The 24,188-nt window shown below is 41.2% G+C and overlaps 1 protein-coding gene across 1 annotated transcript in view; it reads left to right on the top strand.

Moving 5' to 3' along the window:
- Positions 1 to 541: 541 nt before the first annotated feature.
- Positions 542 to 24,188, top strand: part of GXYLT2 (glucoside xylosyltransferase 2) — a 178,981-nt gene continuing 155,334 nt past the window's right edge. The window contains exon 1 of the mRNA XM_036267224.1: positions 542 to 804. Coding sequence (XP_036123117.1) covers positions 542 to 804 — 263 coding nt within the window. The remainder of the gene's footprint in view (positions 805 to 24,188) is intronic.

Below are 24,188 nucleotides of genomic sequence, written 5' to 3'. Positions count from 1 at the left end.
GTATAACCTGATATCTGGTATTGTGATCCCACCTATAGATGGATAGAATTAAATAACAGGAAAATGCAAGGATAATTAGGGAAGAGTAGGTGGAAATGAGGGTAAGTGAATGAGGAGGCAATGAGGAAGGGGATGTAATGGAATGGGAGGGAGGAGGGAGGAGGGAGGGAGGGAGGGAGGGAGGAAGGAAGGGTGTCTGAGTGAGTAAATGAGGAAGTGAGAGGTTTTGAGGCCCAGCTACCTGCAACCAGAGCTTGGGAGGCTGGCTGGTGGGCGGAAGGGCAGCTACTCTACACAGTTCGGTAGGCGTGGCCGCTCCTCCTTCAGCCCTGCTCGCACCTCCTCCTCTCCCTCCTCCTCTCCCTCCTCCTCCTCCTCCTCCTCCTCCTCCTCCTCCTCCTCCTCCTCCTCCGTGGTGGCCCGCGCCCGCCTGCTGCCCAGACCCCGGTCCCCGGGCGGGTGGAGGAGGTGCCGCCGCTCGCCGCTGCCCTGTCCCGCCGCCCGCGATGCGCAGAGGGGCCGTGCTGCCCGGCGCCGCGCCATGAAGCTCCGCAGCAAGGCGGCCGTGCTGCTCCTGCTCGCGCTGTCGGCGCTGCTGCTGGCGCTGCTGACCCTGCGCACCGGCCGGGCCGAGCGCCCCGCGCCGGCCACGCAGCGCCTTCCCGCGCCTGCCTCCGCGCGCCCCCGGGGCCGGGGCCGGGGCGCCCTCACCCGGGCGGGCCACGGCGCTCAGAGGCGCGGGCCACAGCATCCGCGCCCGCGAGCCGGCCGCCGGGGCGCGTCCAGCCTGGAAAAGTTGGCGAGGTGAGTCATGGCAGCCCGGAGCTCCGTCCGGGGATCCGTGCCTCGCTTCCTCCACGCGAGCCATGTCCACGGGAGGCTTGGGGCCGGAGGGACAGAGTCCCGAGCTGCCCACTCTACTTCTTAACCTGCTAGAGTGAAGAACCACCTTCGTGGAGCCCACCTGACGGCTCAGCGATGGTAGACACATTTTTCAGAGAAGGGGCAGGGAAAGTGGTTTGTGTATTACGTTTTTTAAACCGTCAAGGCAAGGCTTATTTTTGTGTTCTTGTAAACATGTGCCCTTTGTTTAAATGTTTAAGAGACCTCACGATGCAAGAATGCTTTGTTTTATTTTCATGTTTCATTGGAGACTTTTATCAGCTGCTTAGATTTGACTGAGTTGTAAAAGCTAGAGGTGACCAAAGACTGGCTGCCTGTCCTCGAACCTCGAGTCACTCTGTGCTGAGAGGGAAGAGGCACTGGACCCAAGTTTATTGAAAAGTTTTCTCCTGGAAAGGAGTAATGCGTGGCAGGGGAAGGACACAGTGGGAGTTTCCCTGTTCCTCGGCGCACTTCAGACTTCAGTGGGCATGCGTATGGAGAAAACATCCTAACCTTCGACATTGTGTTTGATAATCCCTTTCTCTATGCAAAGCTTAACACGTCACAGCTTTAGGTCAGAGCGTTTTATCTGTTTTTAGGGCTGCTGGCGGCCCACAGGTTAGGGATCACTTTATTCCCTTTGTTGTGGAGAGCTTTATAACGACCTCTTGTCTGGTGGCCCTGGTGTTTCCCGGGTCCTTTCCAAGATGTAGATGTCTCGAATTACCTTTGCAAGGTCCACACTTGCTGGGCTCCTTAATGGCCTGAAATGAGTTGAAGAATTCCTTTTGACCATGATAACTGAGTTCTGGCGCTTTTACTGTAACTGAGAGAAAAGAAACGAAACTTCAAGAAGTAGCTGTGTCAGCTTCTCTTCTGCCTCAAAAAATGTCCAGATGGGTTCTGACAAACTCATGTTTTTGTGGAGGGAGCCCCAGTGAGCTAAGAATCACTTTTAAGTCTTTAGAACCACTCACAACTCCTCGTGAATGTATATGCTGTTTATAATAAGGATAGCTCTGTTAGGGACTTAACAGGATTTTCATTCCTGTTTACTGAGTTTCTTATAATGGATTATATTTCAGTTCAACTATAAGTTTACCATGATTTGTAAGTTGACAGACAACCTGTAAGATAATAACTGACACTATTTACCATGCTAACTAGGCACAGTGCTGAACAGCAGTACTGAAAATAATTATCGTTAACTCAGTCTATGTATATTAGCTACATCATCTCCACCACCACCCTAGGACAGTGTCACTCGGGGTTGACTTAAAAATGCACTCTCAGCCCTGGCCAGTTTGGCTCAGCAGTTAGAGCATCGGCCCATGGACCAGAGGACCAGAGAGATCCAGGTTCGGTTCATGCTAAGGGCACGTACCGCAGTTGCAGTTTGTCCTCGGCCAGTTGGAGTCATGTGGGTGGCAACCAGTCAGTGTGTCTCTCTCACATCGATGTTTCTCTCTCCCTTCCTCCCTAACTCCCTCCCGCTCTACCTGAAGATAAGTGCAAAAATGTCCTCGGGTGAGGATTATAAAATAAAAAAATAAAAATAAATAAATAAATAAATTAAAAATGCAGGCTTTCAGGCACCTTCCTAGACCCACTGCATCAGAAATCATGGGGGCGAGGTCAGTAATCTGTGTTTTAACAAGCCGTCCCACTGTTTCTGATGCACACCAAAGTTCGAGAGCCTGCTCTGTGAAGTAAGCACTAATACTATTGCCTATTTACAGACAAGGAAAGTAATGCACAGAGTTTAACCTTGTGTCCAGGGTTTGTAGGCAGCATGCAGTGGATACGGATGAAGGCCCAGCAGCGGCCCGGGCCCAGGTGGAGCTCTCACATGCTATGCTGATGTCACACACTCTTGCCTGCACTTCGCAATTCTTCTAACAAAACATTATAGATCTTTGCAACAGTCTCATTCTTCAAGGTGTTGGGGATGTTGGGCCAGCATTTTCTTGGTCTCTATCTGAACAAATTGTCTCTGACTAGGAAGAGATCATGAACAGAATCTAAATGGATGTTTAGAAGAAGGACTCTTTCTATAAGCAACAGTACCTCTGGAAGTCATTTTTCTTTTGAACCTATCTCAGATTATCATGAAAATTGTGGCCAACACCAGAGGAATAAAGAACAAAATATAAAAAGTCAGGGAAGAGTGAAAAATCTCAAGCTCAAATGCATAAACATGAAAGACTAGTGCCCTCTGGAGAAGTTGACATTTTCTGGGACTTATTTTAATGTTTCTTTTACTACCTAGACAGACATGGAGACCGAAGATTCTGTAGCAGGTCAGGAGCAGGAGGCAGGACCTCTGTATGGACTCTTTTACTGCAGTTCTAATCCTGCCTGGGTTACATTTTTGTGGTTTTGGAGGAATTTTATTTTCGGGAGGGAAAAAAAAGCCTCATGTTTTCAGAAAACGAGTGCTTTAATCTCTTAACATGGCAAGAATCCAGAAGAGATGAAGGCTACGGGATCTCATTTCTCAAGCCAGGGGAGTGGCCAGCAGAAGATTGGAGTTGGATCAGACACCGTTTGCCACCTGCTGACCCACCGTGGTGGCTGGGCTGCCTCCCCCAGGGCACTGCTGTCAGGGAAGTTCTGCCACGTCAGCAGAGGGAACATAGCACTCTCCTTCCACATCTTGTTTTAATTTTGGAGAAGTTTCCAGGGACTTGTCTAGTTAGCAAGCAGACCCTACAATTTTATAATTAGTCATTTGTATGCAGTCTTTCCTGTGGTGGCCTTTCCTCTCTGTAAATGTAAAGCCAGGAGGAAGGTCTGAACTTTTAGGTCAAGGGTGGGATCTGAAATCGGATACCACACATAGCAGCCGCTCCAGTGCACAAGAGAAATGAAATCTTTCTATTTTGGTTTATTGGTGATTTATACCTGGCTGACTTCCAAAAAGAATTTGAGATGACTTACAGTAAAAAATGCATATACAATAAAGCCATTGAAATCATTATTAAAAAAATGAAAAGACATAAAGAGAAGGGGGAAATAAGTACCGTTTGTCAAAAACTGAGGCCATTGTTGTTATGAGGATTAAGTGTTCAACTTAGTTCTAAGCTTCCTGGCAGCCATGTCAAAAAGGGAAGCCTGGTGGGCTGCCTCATTTTTACCGAAATATAAGAGGACACGTTTATCAAGAGAGAGGGTTTGTTTCTCACAAAACTGAATTTTAAAAGGAGAATTTAACTTAAGAATAAACTTTACACTTTAGAAGGCCCTCTCTCTAGTTTGCTTCTGAAAACTCCCCTTCGAGCCTATGTATGGGAAAGGAGGCTTACTTCAACTGCTATGTAAAAAAGAATTTGGCATCTACAGTCCAGAGAATTGGGTTCTAATCCCAAGACATTTCATCTTAATTTCCTCATCTGTAAAATGAGTGAACTGATCCAAAGTCTTCTAAGATGTTCCTGCTCTGACAGTTGGTGATTCTGTGATGAGATCATCAAGTTTAGCTGCAAATTCCTGACAAAGACTGTTGTTCACTCCTCTGTGCATCTCTTGCAAAATCAGTTTCTCATTTGTTGGCTCTAGTCTAGAACTCTTGTTGGTTATTCAGCCTCAGCTCTCTTCTGCACTTTATTCTTTTTCTTCTGTGATGGCCTGCATAGTGCTGTTGTCTCTTAAAATATGGTTTCTAAGGGAGACTGAGTCTACTTCTCTGCTCTGTGGTGCTCCTGTGCCATTCATTCCAGTCACTCAGTAAATGTTTATTGCATATATATTCTGGGCCAGGCACTCATTCTACAGTGTTGAGTGGAGTTACTGCCCTCCCAGAATTTTTTTTAGGTGGGCAGAAAAGATAGACCATGTTACACTTTTTACTGCCCCAATGCAAGGAAGCATACATACTTGCTCATTGAGAGACACCATTCCCTACAGTTGCCCTTGGTCTCTGAGGTGTCTTCTCAGAGGGATCTAGCCTGAACAAAGCTCTCACTGAAGAAGAAGAATGTTACAGAGCAAAATGCTAAGTATATGGCCATCCTACAATTATCTGGTCAGCTCAGAACACGTTAAACATCTCTGGAGGTTGGGTACCATCTATGACACTATGTCCTATGAGTATTCATTCTGTTCACATTCATTTTTGTTGATGAGCCCATACGTGCCCCCCACCACCACTATACGTACTCAAGCAGTAGGCCCTGTTAGTTCTATCTCAAAATATGTTACAACTCTCCATTTCTACCACATCCTTGGTACCACCACTTTCCTAACACAATCATTTTGCACCTGGACATCTGCAGAAGCCTTCTACCTGGTTCATGTGTTTTCAGTCTAGCGCCCTCTACAGTCCATTTTCCATGCAGATGCTGTAATAATCTGCTGTAGAGCACCTGGAGTCACTTTCTTGGTTAAAGCCCTGCTGTGACAGACTTCCTGTCGCAATTAAAATAAAATTTAACTTTTTTTTTATCCTCACCTGACGATATTTTTCCATTTATCTTTAGACAGATTAGGAAGGAGGGAGAGGGGGAGAGAGACAGAGAGAGAGAAACATTAATACGAGAGAGACACATCACTGGTTGCTTCCCACCTGACCATGACTGGGGCCAGGGACAAACCGCAACTGAGGTCCATGCCCTTGGCCAGAATTGAACCTGGGTCTCATTGGTCCGCGGGCCAATGCTCTAACCACTGAACAAAACCAACTAGGGCTAAAATAAAATTTAGTTTCTTAGTGTGGCCTTCAAGCTGTTACCTGATCTCAACCCCATTTAATGCTGTGATCTGTTCCAGGTACCCCTGCTTCACTCAAGTACTCCACACTGGCCTTCAAACATTAGGCTCATTCCTACCTCAGCACTTTCTATTGGTCTCCTGTGCTGGAATGTTCTTTGCTCAGATCCTTGCATTGCCAGCTCCCATACTTCTTTCATGTCTGTGTTTTGAGGTTTTCTTTTCGCAGGGGTCTTCCCAGCTGCCTAGAAAAACAGAACCTTCCCTGTCATTCTACCCCTTTACCCTGTTTAGTATATTTTTATAACACCCATTGCTATACAAACTTTGTATTTTATTTGCTTCTCCCTCCTCCTCCCTGTTCACTTCATGTACTGCTAGCACCTAGAATGAGATTATCTCATAGTAGGTACTTGAAAACTGTTGTGTGAACCAGTGAATGAATGCAGCGCCCAGCACTACACTAACATCCACTTACGTTATTAAATTATATAGTGTGCAGTTACATTCAAAACAGTCACACAGCTTTCAGCGAAATAGTGAGGATCTTTAATACTAACATCATTGAAAGAAATGGAGTTTTTCCTTTTAATGAATTTTAATTTTTAGAATAGTTTAAGATTTATAGAAAAATTGAGAGGGCAGTACAGAGTTTCTCTCTGCCTTGAATCCAGTTCCTCTATTAAAACCTTCACTAGTATGATATATTTGGTACAATTTATTAACTAATATAAAACATTATTACTGATGTCTGGTTTATTCAGATTTCTTTACTTTTTACCAAATGTTGTTCTTCTGTGCCAGGATCCCAACCAGAATACCACATCATATTTATTTGTATTGTTTCCTTAAACTTCTCTTGGCCGTGGACATTTCTCCAAGTTTCCGTAATCTTGAGCGTTTAGAAGAGCACTTGTCAGATGTTTTGTAGGGTTACTCCACCGCTGGAATGTGTTTGCTGTTTTATTCATGATCATACTTGGGTTATGGATTTGGGGGAGGAAAATCATACAGGCAAAGTACCATTTTCTTCACATCATATCAAGTGTATATACTATCACCATGATTTATGACTGCTAATATTGTCGTAGTCACCTAGCTGGGGTCGTGTCAGCATTCTTCATTGTGAAGTTACTCCCCTCAGGAGTGTGCACATTGGAAGGAAGCCATTTGGCCCCACACACATGAGTGGGGAGCTATGCTCTCTCTCTCCTTGGATGGACTCTCTATACATTATTTGAAATTTTTCTCATAGGAGATTTGATTCTTTTCCCCCATTTATTTTTTTCAGTCATTGTATCAGTATGAACTTATGTTTATTTTTTACTTTAAGTTACAATCTAATATGACTTTATTCTGTTGCTGAAGTTGTTTCAGTTTGGCGACGAGGAGCCCCTTCAGCTGGCATCTATGTATATGTTCCTTTGACGCACCCCCAACAATGTATTTTTGTTTTCATTTCTAGTTTTTTTTTTAAATTCTCACCCGAGGACATTTTTCTATTTTTAGTTCAGGTAGAGTGGGAGGGAGAGAGAGGAAGAGAGAAAGAGAGAGAGAAACATCGACGTGAAAGGGACACATTGAGCGGCTGCCACCCGCATGACCAATCAAGGCCGGGGACAAACTGCAGCTGAGGTAATCGCCCCTAGCAGTAACCGAACCCGGGTCTCTTGGGACCGCAGGCTGATGCTCTAACCACTGAGCAAAACCAGCCAGGGCTCATTTCTGTTTTTTGAACATGTTCTTACTGTCTGGTACAGGGTTCTCCAGGCTTACCTTGTACATTTCCTGAACCGGTCCCAGAATCAGCCATTTCTAGAAGGAGCCCTGATCCCTCTTGTTGGAAAATGGTGTTAGAAACCCAGATCTGGGCACTCAGCATGCTGGTTGCTATTGAGCTGTCATTTTTTTTTTTTTTAGTTCCTCACAGCTCACAGAGCAAAACATATGTTTATACTAACTTATGTATGTACACATATCTATAAATATTTTCATGTGTAACCATTTCTATCTGTTAAACTAAACGTGGGTTCATACCAATGTATCCAATTCAATCTATTACTTACATGTTGCAGTCTATTACTTATCATTCCAGCTCCCTTCACTTCCCTATATCTCATCTAATTTGCTTTGGTTTGTTTACATGCCTGTAGCATGGAGGAGGGAATGGAAAGGAATGGAGAGGTGAGACAGGACCGGCTAATTGATTTAAACCAAGAAAGGTCCACCCCTTGAGTTAGGGATGAGGCCGAACCACCCAAGGTCAAAAATCAGTATAAGGGCAAACTGTTTCTAGTAGCTGAGACTGTCAGGTATGAAACTCATGAATTGGTAGCCATGTTTCTACCATGTGGAGGATTGTCTGCGTTGAGAGTACATGGACCCAAAGTGATGTGGAGAGATGAGAAGCAATGCTGAGAGACTGCAGTGGGGGACTGGTCCTGACATTGTTCCCAAGACCAGCTCTGCCCTTCCCTAGCTGTTTCATTTCTTTTCTAGACTTCATGAATTGAGTTTTGTCACTCACTGCCAAAGAGTCTTGACTAAGTTGGATATGTAGCACCTGCTTTTAGCACTTTTATTAAGTTCAATAAATAACAACTTTATTGACACTTATTTCCATACAAATGCACAGGTGAGATTCTTTGAAAGAAAATTTGAAAACATATTTGTTTTCCTTGGAAAAACTTCTCTTCATATTATAATTCACTGTAAGAAAATAAGAGAGACTTCCAGTCAAGATGGCAGGGTAGGCAAATGCTCAGAATCACAACTAAATTATAGAACAGTCAACCTGGGGAACCATCTGAAGACTAGCTGAATGTAAGTCATATAATTAAGGACATAAAGAAGCCACAACAAGACTGGTAGAAGGGGTGGAGACATGAAACCGGCTGGCCCCACACCCACGTGTGGCAGTGGAGTATCTGGAGGGATATCTCAGCTGCTGAGATGTCCCTGAGAAGCAAGGCATCTCAGTCCCACACAGGGTGTCCCTGCTCAGAACATCAGAACTGGAAAGAGGAGCCCCCACAACATCTGGCTGTGAAAATCAGGGGGATTCTGTCTGTCTGGTTGAAACAGAAAGCTTCTGGGAACCCAGGCACCCTCTTAGAGGGTTTGTGCACAGACTCACTCTCACTGGCACTCACCCTGGGCTCCAGCAGAGGGACAGTGGCTTGGGAAGCCCCAGAGACATAGGGAGAGACAAGTTGTATGGCTTGGAGTCAAGGGCTGGAAGGACAGCCACCACTTTTGTTGTGTTGAGCCCTCTTTCCACACAGCTGACAGGCAGGTGCCATCTTTCCTGTGTTGAGCCCTCCCTGCAGTAGTCAAATCTGCATCTGCATTAGCCTAGTGAACACCACATCCCCAACCCTGGGGGCTCCTTGAGACTCTGCCTCACTCAGCTCAAGAACCACCTGAGGTTCTTTCAATGGCTAAGACTTCCAGGCAGCTTATAGACAGTGACAGGAGTTGGGGTACCCTGTGCCTTTTACTAAGTGGCCCCAAGACTGGTACTGGTTGCAGCTGGCCTTGGTTTGCAGCATGGCCTCTCTGATGTGCCTCCAGGTTCAGCACAGGCAGCTACCACCTGCAAATTACATTGTGGCCACTAGAAGGTAGCCCTGGGGTACTCACAGGCAATGACTGACCTTAGCCTGCACCAAAGCCACTCCCAAGAATCCTCCGAACCAACATACCTAGTGGCTGACTTCAGACCACAACAAAAAGCCATCCAATTAGCTCCACAAGAGGTACACCCAAAGGGTAGTCTTGGCAGGTACCAGAGTCCACTGGGGTTAATCCTGCTCTGTGGGGTCAGGCCCTACACAGTAGCTTGTATGTTATGGTTGGGGCCAATTCTCATAGCTAGTAGGCCTGGAGGGTCAATCCCACCCGCTGACATGTCAATAGCAATCAAGGCTCAACTACAACAGGAGAGCATACACAACCCACACAAGGGCCATTCCTGGAGTACCTGGCTCAGGTGATTAGGGAGACTGTGCAACTGGTCCCCACAGCACACCTATATAATAAAGCCACCCTGTCAAGACTGGGAGACATAGCAGATCTACTTAATACATAGCAGTAAACACAGTAAGGCAGCCAAAATGAGACAAATAAATAGGTCTAAAGGGAAAGACCAGGAGAAAACTCTAGAAAAAGAACTAAATGTAATGGAGGCAAGCAATTTAACAGATGCAGGATTCAAAACACTGGTTATAAGGATGCTCAAAGAATTTAGTGAGAACTTCAATGAAAAGAAATAATAAAAAAAAACAGAGACACCATAATATGGCACCAGTCAGAAATGAAGAATACACAAGAAGGAATCAACAGTAGATTAAATCAAGCAGGGGATCAAATCAACAATTTGGAAGACAAGGTAGCAGGAAACACCCAATCTAAACAAAAAGAAAAGAATTTTAAGAAATGAAGATAGTTTGGAGACCTTTGGGACAATATCAGGCATAACAACATTTGCATCTTAGGGGTACCAGGAAGAGAAGAGAGAGATCAAGGGATTGATAACCTACTTGAGGGAATCAATGACAGAAACTCCTCTAACCTGGCAAAGATAAGACATACAAGTCTAGGAAGTGCAGAGAATCCCAAACAAGATGAATCCAAAGAGGCCCACACCAAGACACATCATAATTAAAATGGCAAAGGTTAAAGACAGAGAATCTTAAAAGCAGGTAGAGAATGTCATTTAGTTATATACAAAGGAGCTCCGGTAAAACTGTCAGCTGATTTCTCAACAGGATTTTTTTTAAGCTAGAAAGGATTAGAACAAAATATTCAAAGTGATAAAATGCAAAGACCTAAAACCAAGACTGTTCTACCTGGCAAGGCTATCATTTAATTTTGAAGAAGAATTAAAGAGCACCCCAGACAAGAAAAAGCTAAAGGAGTTCATCATCAACAAACCTATATTACAAGAAATGCTAAAGGGACTTCTTTAAGAATATAAGGGAAAAAACATAGATATGAATGATAAATTGGCAGGATCTATGTATCTCTCAGTATTCACTTTAAATGTAAATAGATTAAATGCTCCAATAAAAATAAAAAACATAGGTGGCTGAATGAATAAGAAAACAGCCACACATATGCTGTCTGCGAAAGACCCACATCCAGTTGAAAGACACACAGACTGAAAGGAAAGGGATAGAAAAAGATATTTCATGCAAATGGAAACAAAAGCTGGGACAGCAATACTTAGACAAAATAGATGTTAAAACAAAGGCTATAATAAGAGACAAGGACATTACATAATGAAAAAGGAACCTATAGAACAAGAGGATATAACCTTTGTAAATATTTTTGCATCCAACATAGGACCTAAATATATAAAGCAAATATTGATGGGCATAAAGGAAGGGATTGACATTAGTGAAGTCATAGTAGGCGATTTTAATACCCCATTGACATAAATGGATAGATCTTCCAGACAAGAAACTCAACAATGAAATGGTGGCCTTAAGCTACACACTAGACCAAATGTATTGAATTGATATTTTCAGAGTATTTTCCCCCAAAGCAGCAGAACATACATTCTTTTTAAGTTCACATAGAACATTTTCTAGGATAGACCACGTTAGGACACCAAACAATTCTCAATAAATTAAAGAAGATAGGAATTATGTCAAGCATTTTCTCCAACCATAATGATATGCAACTAGAAATCAATTACAAGAAAGAAACTAAAAAACATAAACACGTAGAGGCTAAATAACATGTTATTAAACAATGCTTGGCTTAGCAATGAGATCAAGGAGGAGATAAAAAGTTACCTTGAGACAAATGAAAATGAGCACACAACAGCCCCAAATCTAGGGGACACAGTGAAAGCAGTCCTAAGAGGGAAACTCATAGCAATACAGGCCAACCTCAAGAAGCAAGAAAAATCTCAAACAATCTAACTTTACACCTAAAAGAAACAGAAAAGAATAACAAAGTCCAAAGTGAGTAGATGGAAATAAATAAAGATCAGAGCAGAAATAAACAAAATAGAGTCTAATAAAACAATACAAAATATCGATGAAACTAGGGGCTAGTTCCTCAAAAAGATAAACCTTTAACTAGACTCATCAAGAAACACAGAAAGGACACAAAATCGGAAATAAAAGCGAAGCAACTGACACCATAGAAATACAAAAAATTATAAGAAAATATTATGAACAACTATATGCCAACAAATTGGACAATCTGGAGGAAATGAATAAATTTCTACAAACATACAATCTTCCAAAACTGAATATAGAAGAAACAGAAAATCTGAACATACTGATTACAACTAATGAAATTGAAGCAGTAATCAAAATACTTCCAGCAAAAAAAAAAAAAAAAAAAAGTCCTGAACTGAATGGCTTCACATGTGAATTTTACCAAACATTCGAAGAATTAACACCTGTCATTTTCAAACTATTCCAGAAAAGTCAAGAGGAGAAAAGACTCGCAAGCTCATTTTATTCATTTTATGAGGCCAGCAAATCCTAATTCCAAAACTAGATAAAGACACTACAAAGTCAGAAAATAATAGGCCAATATCCCTGATGAACACAGATGGAAAAGTCCTCAACAAAATATTAGCAAACTGAATCCAGCAATACGTTAAAAATATCATACACCACGATCAAGTGGGATTTATTCTTGAGATGCAGGGTTGGCACAATATCCACAAATCAATTAACATGAAGGATAAAAATTGTGATCATATCAATAGATGCAGGAAAAGCATTTGACATAATCCAACACCCATTTATGATAAAAAACTTTCAGCAACACCCATTTATGATAAAAACTTTCAGCAAAGTGAGAACAAAGGGATCATACCTCATCATAATAAAGGCCATATATGGCAAACCTACACCCAGCATCATTCTCATCAGGGAAAAACTAAAAGTGTTTCCTTTAAGGTTAGGATTAAGACAGGGTTGTCCACTTTCACCACTCTTATTCAACATAGTACTAACAGTCTTAGCCACAGCAGTCAGACATGAAGAAGAAATAAATGGCATCCAAAGTGGAGAGGAAGAAGTAAAACTGACTATATTTGCAGATTACATGATAGTGTATATAGAGAACCCTAAAAATTCCACCAAAAAACTACTAGAACTAATAAAGAAATTCAGTAAAGTAGCAGAATACAAAATATTCAGAATTCAGTTGCATTTTTATATACCAATAATGAACTATCAGAAAGAGAAACTAAGAAAACAATCCCATTTACAAGTGCTTAAAATAAATAAATAAAACAAAATGAAATACATAGGAATAATTTAAGGAAGTAAAAGATTTGTACTCAGAAAATTATAAGATCCAGAAGAAAGCCACTGGAAAATATACAATTGAATGGAAGTATGTGTTCATGGATAGGAAGAATTAACATCATTAAAATTTCCATACTACTCAAAGCATCTATAGATTCAATGCAATTCCTATAAAAATGCCAATGGCATTTTTTTTTTCCATCCTTTGTACAGACAGAGTGGGAAGGAGAGAGAGGAAGAGAGAGAGAGGGAAACATCGATGTGAAAGGGACACATCGAGTGGCTGCCACCCGCACGACCAACCAGGGCCAGGGACAAACTGCAACCGAGGTACATGCCCTTAGTGGGAACCGAACCCAGGTCTCTCCAGACCGCAGGCGGATGCTCTAACCGCTGAGCCAAACTGGCCAGGGCACCAATGGCATTTTTAACAGCACTAGAACAAAAGTTATTTTGGAAACACAGACTCCAGAAGGAGTATTACTTGACCATATAAAAAATGAAATCTTATAATTTACAACAACATGATTGACCTAGAGGATATTTGCTAAGTGAAATAAGTCAGACAGAGAAAGACAAATAACATATGATTTCACTTAAATGTGAAATCTAAAGAACAAAATAAATGAACAACCAAACAGAAACAGACTCATAGATACAGAGAACAAACTGATGGTTGCCAGATGGGAGGGGAGTTGGGGGTGCTGGTTGGAAATGGGGACAAGATTGAGAAGTGCAAACTGGTGATTACAAAGTAGTCAGGGGGATGTAAAGTACAGCATAGCGAATACAGTCAGTAATATTGCGATAGTTCTGTGTGGGGCCCGGTGGGTACTGCACTTATTGGGGAGATCTCTTTGTAAGTTATAGAAATGTCTAACCACTATGCTTACACCTGAAACTAATATAAAATACTACTGAATGGCAACTGTAATAGAAGAAATAAAAAATAAGAGACAAAAGTTTAGGTAATATATCTTCTACCACTATTCAAAATATGTTTTTAAAATACGGGACTTTTGTTGAAGATGGAATTCATTTTAATTCCTCTTCAAATTATACTCAGTACTTGATGTATTTTAGATTATGAAATTTTGGAAACTGCCCCTAAGAAGAAGAGTTTCTTGACTTAATGCCTTATTTGAGACCCCATGATTTTGTTCCAGTAAAGAGTGACTTGGGTACATTTGAAGATGAGGTTTTGATATCATGCCACCCATGCCACCTCCTCTTGACCTCTTTGGGCAATACAAACAAATGTAAACTTCTGGTAGAAATTTATCAAGGTACAACTTAGAAGCAAAGCTTTACATAAGTACGAGAGAAGAGAGAACACGTAGTCTGAAATATGGCTCCCTTCCATAGTGGAGGAAACTGAGGTCCAAAGAAGTAAAATAATAAAACTGTTTATAAAGTGGGGAAAAAGTTGGTGGGCAGGACCGGAGGGAAGGTGAGTGTGTGAGAGAGTGAGCTACTGTGTGAGAGAGTGTGAGTGGACGTGAAGGTGGAGCAGTGCAGAGAAGTGGAGCAGAGGTTCCTGTGCTGTTGACGGGAGGAGCCGGCTACTGCAGTAAGTGGCTCTCTAGGGCCCTTCTTGGGCCACAGGGAGGTCCCACCATTTTGGAAGATCCCAGGTCTTCCCTGGGAGGAGGCAGTGAGAGCGGCTAGGACCCAGCAACCTGAGCCCACCAGTGCACCTGGCACCATCGGACCAGTGGACACTCTGTGTCAACACAGACCAGTGCACAGCAGTATATCTGCCAAGGTGCCAGTTGCGGAAACCACAGATGGCCGGGAGCCCAGGACCATCCCGCACAGGAGCAGCCAAATCAGAGTCGAGATATAGCCCCAGCAACAGAGGCTGGGGATCAGACATCCATTCCCAGGCAATAGAAGCACAGACCAGCAGCTGAGACCCATCCCCAAAAACTACAGAAAAAGCTGAGCAGGAATTGAGCCCCACAGGGCAGAAGCACTCTTCAGCTGCCAGCGATGGGACCTGGGGCTCCACAGAGGCCTGTGCAACCCAGCAACACACAAGAACAGTGGAAAGCCGGATCCTGAGAGGGACTGGTGTGATCCAGCAGACTGCCTGCAGGACCTGCAGGGTGCGGGGGCACCAGAGAGGCCTGTGCAACCCAGTTGCGTATAAGATAGGCATAGAGCCATGTCTCCAAAGGGACTGTGTGATCCAGTTACCAGCAGGCCCTGCAGGGTACGGGGGCACCAGAGAGGACTGTGCGACCCAGCACCCCACAAGATAGACATAGAGTTGGGTCTCCAAAGGAACTGTGCGATCCAGTTACCCATGGGACCTACGGGATGCTGAGGCACCAGAGAGGCCTGTGTGACTCAGCAGCCCACAAGATAGGCATAGAGCCAGGTCTCCAAAAAGCATGAAAGGATGGTACAATATTCACAAATCAATAAATATGATACACTACATAAACAAAAGGAAAGATAAAAACCATATGATCATATCAATAGATACTGAAAAAATCCAGCACCTATTTTTATTTATTTATTTATTTATTTATTTATTTATTTATCCTCACCCGAGGATATTTTTCCATTTTTTGTCCAGATAGCGTGGGAGGGAGAGAGAGGAAGGGAGAGAGAGAGAGAAACATCGATGTGAAGGGACACATCGAGTGGCTGCCACCCGCACGACCAACCAGGGCCGGGGACAAACTGCAACCGAAGTACGCGCCCTTAGCGGGAACCGAACCCGGGTCTCTCCAGACCACAGGCCGACGCTCTAACCGCTGAGCAAAACTGGCCAGGGCCAGCACCTATTTTTTATTAAAACACTCAACAATGTGGGAATAGAGGGATCATATCGCGAAATAATAAAGGCCATATATAAAAAACCTACAGCCAACATTATACTCAATGGGCAAAAACTAAAAGCATTCCCCTTAACCTGTTTACCGGGGAATTCCTTTTTACTGTATGCAGCGTTTGACATATTTATACTCCCAGCCGGTTAACATGTTAAGAATGGGAACAAGACAGGGATGTCCACTTTCACCACTCTTATTTAATGTAGTACTGGAAGTCTTACCCACAGCAATTAGACATGAAGAAAAAATAAAGGTGATCCAAATTGGAAAGAAAGAAGTGAAACTGTCATTATTTGCAGATGACATGATATTGTACATAGAAAACCCCAAAGACTCCATCAAAAATCTACTAAACCTAATAAATGAATTTGGCAAAGTAGCAGGATACAAAATTAATGTCAAGAAATTGATCCCAAAATGGCGGCAGAGTGAATGGAAGCTACGCAGACCATCTCCCAGGACCAAACTGGAATTACAACTAAAATAAAGACAAATCGTTGGGAAAAAGCAACAGAAAAGCAGCTTGTGAGGATCATATAACCAGGGACACTGACTCGATCCTGGTAGGATTGCGGAGGTGTGAGAGGAGGGCTGGGAGCCCACAGACAGCGGCAGCCTTAGCTGTGAGCAGTGCCCTTGGGTTAAACTCCCAAGCAGCTCCACAGCCCAGAGCTGGGACAGACGCTAAAATAGCCACAGCCACTCACCTTGGGCTTCAGGAGATGGAGGGCGGACTGGACTAGAAATGTGTGGGGACACTTGGGATTTTGAGGGTGCTCAGAGCTTTTGCTGAGTTGCAGGCACACAGGCAGTGGCCATTTACTCTTTCCCAGGGCTCTGGAGAGGAGAGGTGGTGGCCCCTCACTCAGAGATTCAACCCAACACATTGAAATACAAATTGAGGCTCATTAACAACCAGCATCTGCCTCATTCTAGGGAAGTCCTTTTATGCTGAGCACCTGAGGGAGTTTTTCATTCAACTGAGAACCCAAGGCTCTTCAAGTAACCCCTACTGATAGCCTCCAGGCAAAAAGCTAAAGGATATCTGAACCATTCCTGGGCTAGCAACTCTAACCAGGAAAGTAAGATTTGACAGTGGTGTTTAACATGGGTCCTCACTGGCTTATCCAAACCCAGGAGAGGTAGTCACAAACAGCAGAACACCAATACCCACAGGGTAAATTTGGCAGGCTCCAAAGCCCACTGTGATAGCCAAAATGGTGAAACAAAGAAACAATAGCCAAATGAAAGAACAGGAGACCTCTACCGAAGATGAGATAAATGTGGAGCAGTTAAGTAAGTTAAGAGAGCTAGAATTCAGAGCCATGATCTGGAGGAAGCTAAACAGCATGAGTAAGGATATCAACATCATGAGTAAAGACATAGAAATGTTGAAAAGCAACCAATTGCAAATTAAAAACCACCAACAAGGAACCAAGAATGACATATCAGAAATAAAGAACACATTGGAAGGTCTAAAGAGCAGAATAGAGGAAGCTGAGGACTGGATCAGTGAATTAGAAGACAGGGTAGAAAAAATCAACCAATCAGAAAACCAAATAAATAAATAAATAAAAAAACAGGAAGACAGTTTAAGAGAACTGTGGGACAACAAGCAATGTAATAATATTTGCATCATAGGAGTCCTCAAGAAGAAAATGAGCAAGGGTTAGAGAATATATTCGAAGAAATAGTGACAGAAAACTTTTTCTAATTTGGTGAAGGTAGAAGGCATTCAAGTTCAAGAAGCACAGAGAGCCTCAAGTAAGAAGAACCCAAACAGGCCCAAACCAAGACACATAGTAATCAAAATGCCAAAAATTAAAGACAAAGAGAGAATCCTAAAAGCAGCAAGAGATAAGCAACAGGTTACCTACTAAGGAATCTCCATAAGCCTCTCAGCTGACTTCTCAACAGAAAAACTACAGGCCAGAAGGGAATGGCATGAAGTAATCAAGGTCATGAAAAACAAGGATCTGAATACAATTCTACTCTACCCAGCAAGGCTATCATTCAAAATAGAGGGTCAAATAAAGAGCTTTCCAGGCAAAAAAAAAAAAAAAAAAAAGGCTATGGGAATACATTAGCACCAAACAGCACTGCAAGAAATGTTAAAAAGACTGCTGTCATTAGTAGAAGAAATAGGAAGAAAAATATAACCAAACTAAACAAATATGGCAATAAATAAGTACATATCAATAATCACCTTAAATGTAAATGGACTAGATGCTTTGATAAAATGACACAGAGTAGCTGATTGGGTAAGAAAGCCTGACTCATCTATATGTTGTTTACAAAAGACCCATCTCACAACAGAAGACTCACATAGGTTGAAAGTGAAGGAATGGAAAAAAATCTAAGCGGAAAGGAAAACAAAGCTGGGGTAGCAATACCCATATCTGATGAAATAGATTTCAAAATGAAGTCCATAACTAGAGACAAAGAAGGCCACTGTATAATATTAAAAGATCTATCCAACAGGAAGATATAACCTTGAGAAACATAAATGCACCCAATATAGGAGCACCAAAATATATTTACAATCTTCTGGAGGACTTCAAATAAGAAATCGATAGCAGTACAATCATAGCAGGGAACTTCAACACCCCGCTGACATCACTGGATCGATCCTCTAGACAAAAAATTATCAAGGAAACAGAGACTCTAAATAAAGCACTAGACCAAAAGGATTTAATAGATATTTACAGAAAATTACAGCCCAAAACCACAGAATTCACATTCTTCTCAAGTTCACATAGGACATTCTCAAAGATAGACCACATGATAGGACACAAACTAAATTTCTACAAGTTCAAGAAGATTAAAATCATATTACCATCTTCTCAGATCACAATGGTATGAAACTAGAAATTAATTGCAACAAAAACATGCAGAAATTTGAACACATGTAGGCTGAATAGCATGTTATTAAATAATGAATGGGTTACCAAGGAGATCAAGGAAGAAATTAAAACTTCCTAGAAACTAATGAAAATGAACACACAACAACACAAAATCTATGGGATGCAACAGTTCTGAGAGGGACGTTCACAACACTACAGGCCTACCTCAGGAAACAAGGAAAATGTTTAATAGACTAAGCTCACAACTTAAAGAACTACAAAGCAAACAAAAAAGAAAATCCCAGAGCAAGTAGACAGAAGGAAATAGTAAAGATCAGAGCAGAAATAAATGAAATAGAGACCAAGAAAAAAAAATGCAAAGGATTAGTGAAACATAGAGCTGGTTTTTAGAAAAGATAAACAAGATGGATGGACGCTTAGCTAGACTCACCAAGAAACAAAGAGAGAGAACCCAAATAGACAAAATCAGAAATGAAACAGGAGAAGCAACAACTGACACCACAAAAATACAAAAGATCATTAACAACTACTATGAACAATTATATAACAACAAATTCGACAATCTAAGCGAAATGGACAAATTTCTACAAACACATAGTCTCCCAAAACTGAACCGGGAAGAGATACACAACTTGAACAGACCAATAAAAACTAAGGAAACTGAAGAGGTAATCAAGACTTTCCCAGGAAACAAAAGCCCAGGCCTGGACATTCTCACAGAGGAAGTTTACTAAACATTCAAAAAAGAACTAATACTCATTTTCCTGAAACTATTTCAAAAAATTCAAGAATAAGGAAGACTTTCAAACTCTTTTAATGATGCCAGCACAATTCTAATTCCAAAACCAGAAAAAGACTAAAAAGAAAGAAATCTACAGGCCAGTATTCCTGATGAACATAGATGCCAGAATAGCAGATCGAATCCAGCAATATATCAAAAAAAGTATTCACCATGACCAAATGTGATTCATCCCAAGCATGCAAGGCTGGTATAATATTTGCAAATCAAAAATGTGATACACCACATAAATAAAATGAAGAATAAAAACCACATGATGATATCAATACATGTTAAAAAGGCCTTCAACAAAATCCAGCATCAATTTCTGAGAAAAAATGCTCAGCAATGTGGGAATAGAGCGATCATATCTTGACATAATAAAGGCCATATATTAAAGACCTACATCCAATATCATACTCAATTGGCAGAAACTAAAAGCATTTTTGTTAAGAACAGGATCAAGAAAGGGATGCCCACTTTTGCCACTCTTAATTAACATTGTACTGAAAGTCTTAGCCACAGGAATCAGACAGGAAGAAAAAATAAATGGGATCCAAATGGGAAAGGAGGAAGCAAAACTGTCATTATTTACAGGTGACATGATATTATACATAGGAAACGCTAAAGACTCCATCAAAAATCTACTAAATCAATGAATTTGGCAAAGTAGCAGGATACAAAATTAACATCAAGAAATTGATGGTATTCTTATACATCAATGATGAACTCACAGAAAGAGAAACTGAAAAAACAATCTCATTTACCATCCCGGCAAAAAAAATTAAGAATCTGAGGAATAAACTTAACCAAAGAAGTAAAGGATCTATTTGCAGAAAACTACAGTATATTGAAAAAAGAAGTAGAGGAAGATATAAAAGGTAGAAACAAATACCTTGCTCATGGATTGGAAGAATTAACATAATTAAAATGTCCATACTACCCAAAGCATTTTATAGATTTAATGCAATCCCCATCAATATACCAACGACATTTTTCACAGAACTAGAACAAATACTTCAAAAGTTCATATGGAACCAAAAAAGACCCCGAATAGCCACAGCAATCTTGAAAAAGAAGGACAAAGTAGGTGGGATCTCAATACCAGATATCACCTTATATTACAAAGCGACTGTAATCAAAAGAGCCTGGTACTGGCACAAGAACGGGCATATTGAGTAGTGGAACAGAACAGAGAACCCAGAAATGGACCCAAGACATTATGCTTAATTAATGTTTGACAAAGGAGGCAAGAGCATACAATGGAGTAAAGATAGCCTCTTTAATAAATGGTGTTGGGAACACTGGACAGCTACATGCAAAAAAAAAAAATGTAACTAGACCATCAACTTACACTGTACACGAGAATAAACTCAAAATGGATAAAAGACTTAAATGTGACTCATGAATCCATAAAAATCCTAGAAGAAAATGTAGGCAACAAAATTTTGGACATCATATGCAGGAGAATTTTCACTGATGCATCACCTAAAGCAACAGAAACAAAGGAAAAAAATGAACACATGTGACTACGTCAAACTAAAAAGCTCTGTACAGCAAAAGAAACAACCATCAAAATGGAAAGGCAACCCACTATATGGGAGATCATCATTGCCAATGATACATCAGATAACGGGTTAATTTCCAAAATATATAGAGTACTCACACAACTCCACAAAAGGAAGACAAAAAACCTAATTAAAAAATGGGCAGAGGAGCTGAATAGAAATCTCTCCAAACAGGACATACAAATGGCCAAGAGACATGTGAAGAAATGCTGGACATCACTAATCAGAGAGATGCCAATTAAAACAACAGTGAGGTATCACCTCACTCCTCTCAGAATTGCTGCCATCAACAAATCATTAAACAAGTGTTGGCAAGGGTGTGGAGAAAAGGGGACTCTAGTACACTGCTGGTGGGAATGCAGACTGGTGCAGCCACTATGGAAAACAGTATTGTGTTACCTCAAAATATTAAAAATTGAACTTCCATTTGACCCAGTGATCCCACTTAGGAATATACCCTAAGAAGCCTGAAACACCAATCAGAAAGAATATATGTACCCCCATGTTCATAGCAGCACTATTTACAATAGCTAAGATCTGGAAAAAGCCGAAGTGTCCATCAGTAGATGAATGGATCAAAAAGCTGTGGTACATATACACAATGGAGTACTATGCAGCTGAAAGAAAGAAAAATCTCTTATCCTTTGAGACTACATGGAGGGACCTGGAAAGTATTATCCTGAGTGAAACAAGCCAAGCAAGAAAAGACAAATACCACATGATCTCACTTATTTGTGGAATATAATGAACATAACAGTCTGAGGAATAGGGTAGATACAGAGACGTGGATAAGGTACAGATTGACGTCCCTCAGAAGAGGGTGTGGTGCGGGGAGGGAAGAGAAAAACTGCAGAACTTATATGTATGTACGCATAACCAATGTACATGGACAACAAAGGTGGGGACGGTGAGGGAAGGATGGAGAGCAGGGTGTCAATGGGGTAAGAAAAGAGAAACATCTGTTACAAAAATAAAATTAGAAAAAGAAAAAGAAAGTTAAAAGAAGGAAATCAGTGGCATTCTTATACACCAATGATGAAATCACAGAAAGAGAAACTAAAAAAAAATCCCATTTATTATTGTGGCAAAAAAATTAAGATACCTAGGAATAAACTAAACCAAAGAAGTAAAGGACCTTTTCACAGAAAACTACAGGTCATTGAATAAAGAAATAGATTAAGATATAAAAAAGTGGAAGCATATACCTTGTTCATGGATTGGAAGAATTAACATCTTTAAAATATCCATACTACCCAAAGCAATCTATAGATTCAATGAAATCCCCATCAAAATACCAATGATATACTTCACAGAACTAGAACAAACATGCCAAAAGTTCATATTGAACCAAAAATGACCCAAAATAGCCACAGCAATCTTGAAAAAGAGGAACAAAGTAGGAGGGATCACATTACCAGATTTCAGGTTATACTACAAAGCCACTGTAATCAAAACAGCCTGGTACTGGCACAAAAACAGGGAGATAGATCATGTGAACAGAATAGAGAACCCAGAAATTGACCCAAGACAATATGCTCAATTAATATTTGACAAAGGTGGTAAGAGCATACAGTGGAGTCAAGACAGTCTCTTCAATAAATGGTGTTGGGGAGACTGGACAGCTACTTGCAAAAAAAAAAAAGAAGCTAGATCACCAACTTAAACCATACACGAGAATAAACTCAAAATGGATAAAAGACTTAAATGTAACTTGTGAATCCATAAAAATTCTAGAAGAAAATATAGGGAACAAAATCTCAGACATCATACCAGCAGAATTCACACCAACACAACACCTAAGGCAAGAGAAACAAAGTAAAAAATGAACACATGGGATTACATCAAACTCAAAAGCTTCTGCACAGCAAAAGAAATAACCATCAAAATGGAAAGGCAACCCACCATGTGGGAGACCATAATCGCCAATGATGCATCAGATAAGGGGTTAGTTTCCAAAATATATAGAGTGCTTATACAACTCAACACAAGGAAGACAAAGGACTCGATTAAAAAATGTTCAGAGGACCTAAATAGACACCTCTCCAAAAAGAACATACAAATGGCCAAGAGTCATATAAAGAAATGCTCAACATCACTAACCATCAGAGAGATGCAAAATAAAAGAACTATGAGGTATCACCTTTCACACCTGTCAGAATGGTGGACATCAGCAAATCATCAAACAAGTGTTGGCAAGGGTGTGGAGAAAAGGGAACTCTAGTACCCTGCTGGTGGGAATGCAGACTGTTGCAGCAGCCACTGTGGAAAACGCTATGGTGTTACCTCAGAAAGTTAAAAATTGAACTGCCATTTGACCCAGTGATCCCACTTTTAGAAATATACCCTAAGAATCCTGAAACACCAATCAGAAAGAATATATGTACCCCTATGTTCATAGCACTATTTATAATAGCTAAGATCTGGAAACAACCCTAGTGTCTATCAGTAGAGTAGTGGATTAAAAAGCCATGGTACATGTACACAATGGAATACTATGCAGCTGTAATAAAGAAATATCTCTTATTCTTTGAGATGGCATGGAAGGACCTAGAGAGTATTATGCTAAGTGAAACAAGCCAAGCAGAGAAAGACAAATATCACATGATCTCACTTATTTGTGGAATATAATGAACTAAACAAACTGCTGAACCAAATTTAACCAGAGACCGAGAGGTGGGGTACAGACTGACAAGCCTCAGAGGAGGGGAGGTTGGTGGGGGAAGAGATAAACCACAGAACTTACATGCATGTATTCATGACTGATGAATATAGACAACAAAGCTGGGGATGAGGGGGGAGGGGATGAAGGTGTCAATGGGGGAAAAATAAGAAACATCTGTAACAAGAACAATTTAATAATAAAAAAAAAAAATGTTCATAAAGCACTTAGCCCAGGATGAGCTTTTGGTCACTCAACAGATGATTCCTGGTGTTGAGTGCTGTTCTTGTCCACTGCTGCTTTATTAGTTAGGAATGAATTGTAACTAGATCCCACTAACTAACTGTGTGGCTTTGAATTAGTCAGTTCTCTTCAGCAAATTTTGGCTTTTTCTAAGTTCAATAATGAAATGAAAAAAATGCAGGTAAAATGCTGGTACAGTATATGGTACTGTTGTGGCATGAGAGAACCGAGAGACCACAAGAGCCAAATTAAAGCCAAATAGAGAGTAAAGCCGGCCGGCGACTGATCACCAGTTCTCAGAGATCAGCCCGACTTTCAGCTACTTTTTTATTTTATAGGGGCTTGTTACAACCTTCTGCAG

The sequence above is a fragment of the Molossus molossus genome, unplaced genomic scaffold (genome assembly GCF_014108415.1).
Source record: "Molossus molossus isolate mMolMol1 unplaced genomic scaffold, mMolMol1.p scaffold_m16_p_18, whole genome shotgun sequence".
Classification (NCBI taxonomy): Eukaryota; Metazoa; Chordata; class Mammalia; order Chiroptera; family Molossidae; genus Molossus; species Molossus molossus.
The sequence above is the reverse complement of the archived record's forward strand: the minus strand, read 5'-3'. Positions and strand labels throughout refer to the sequence as shown.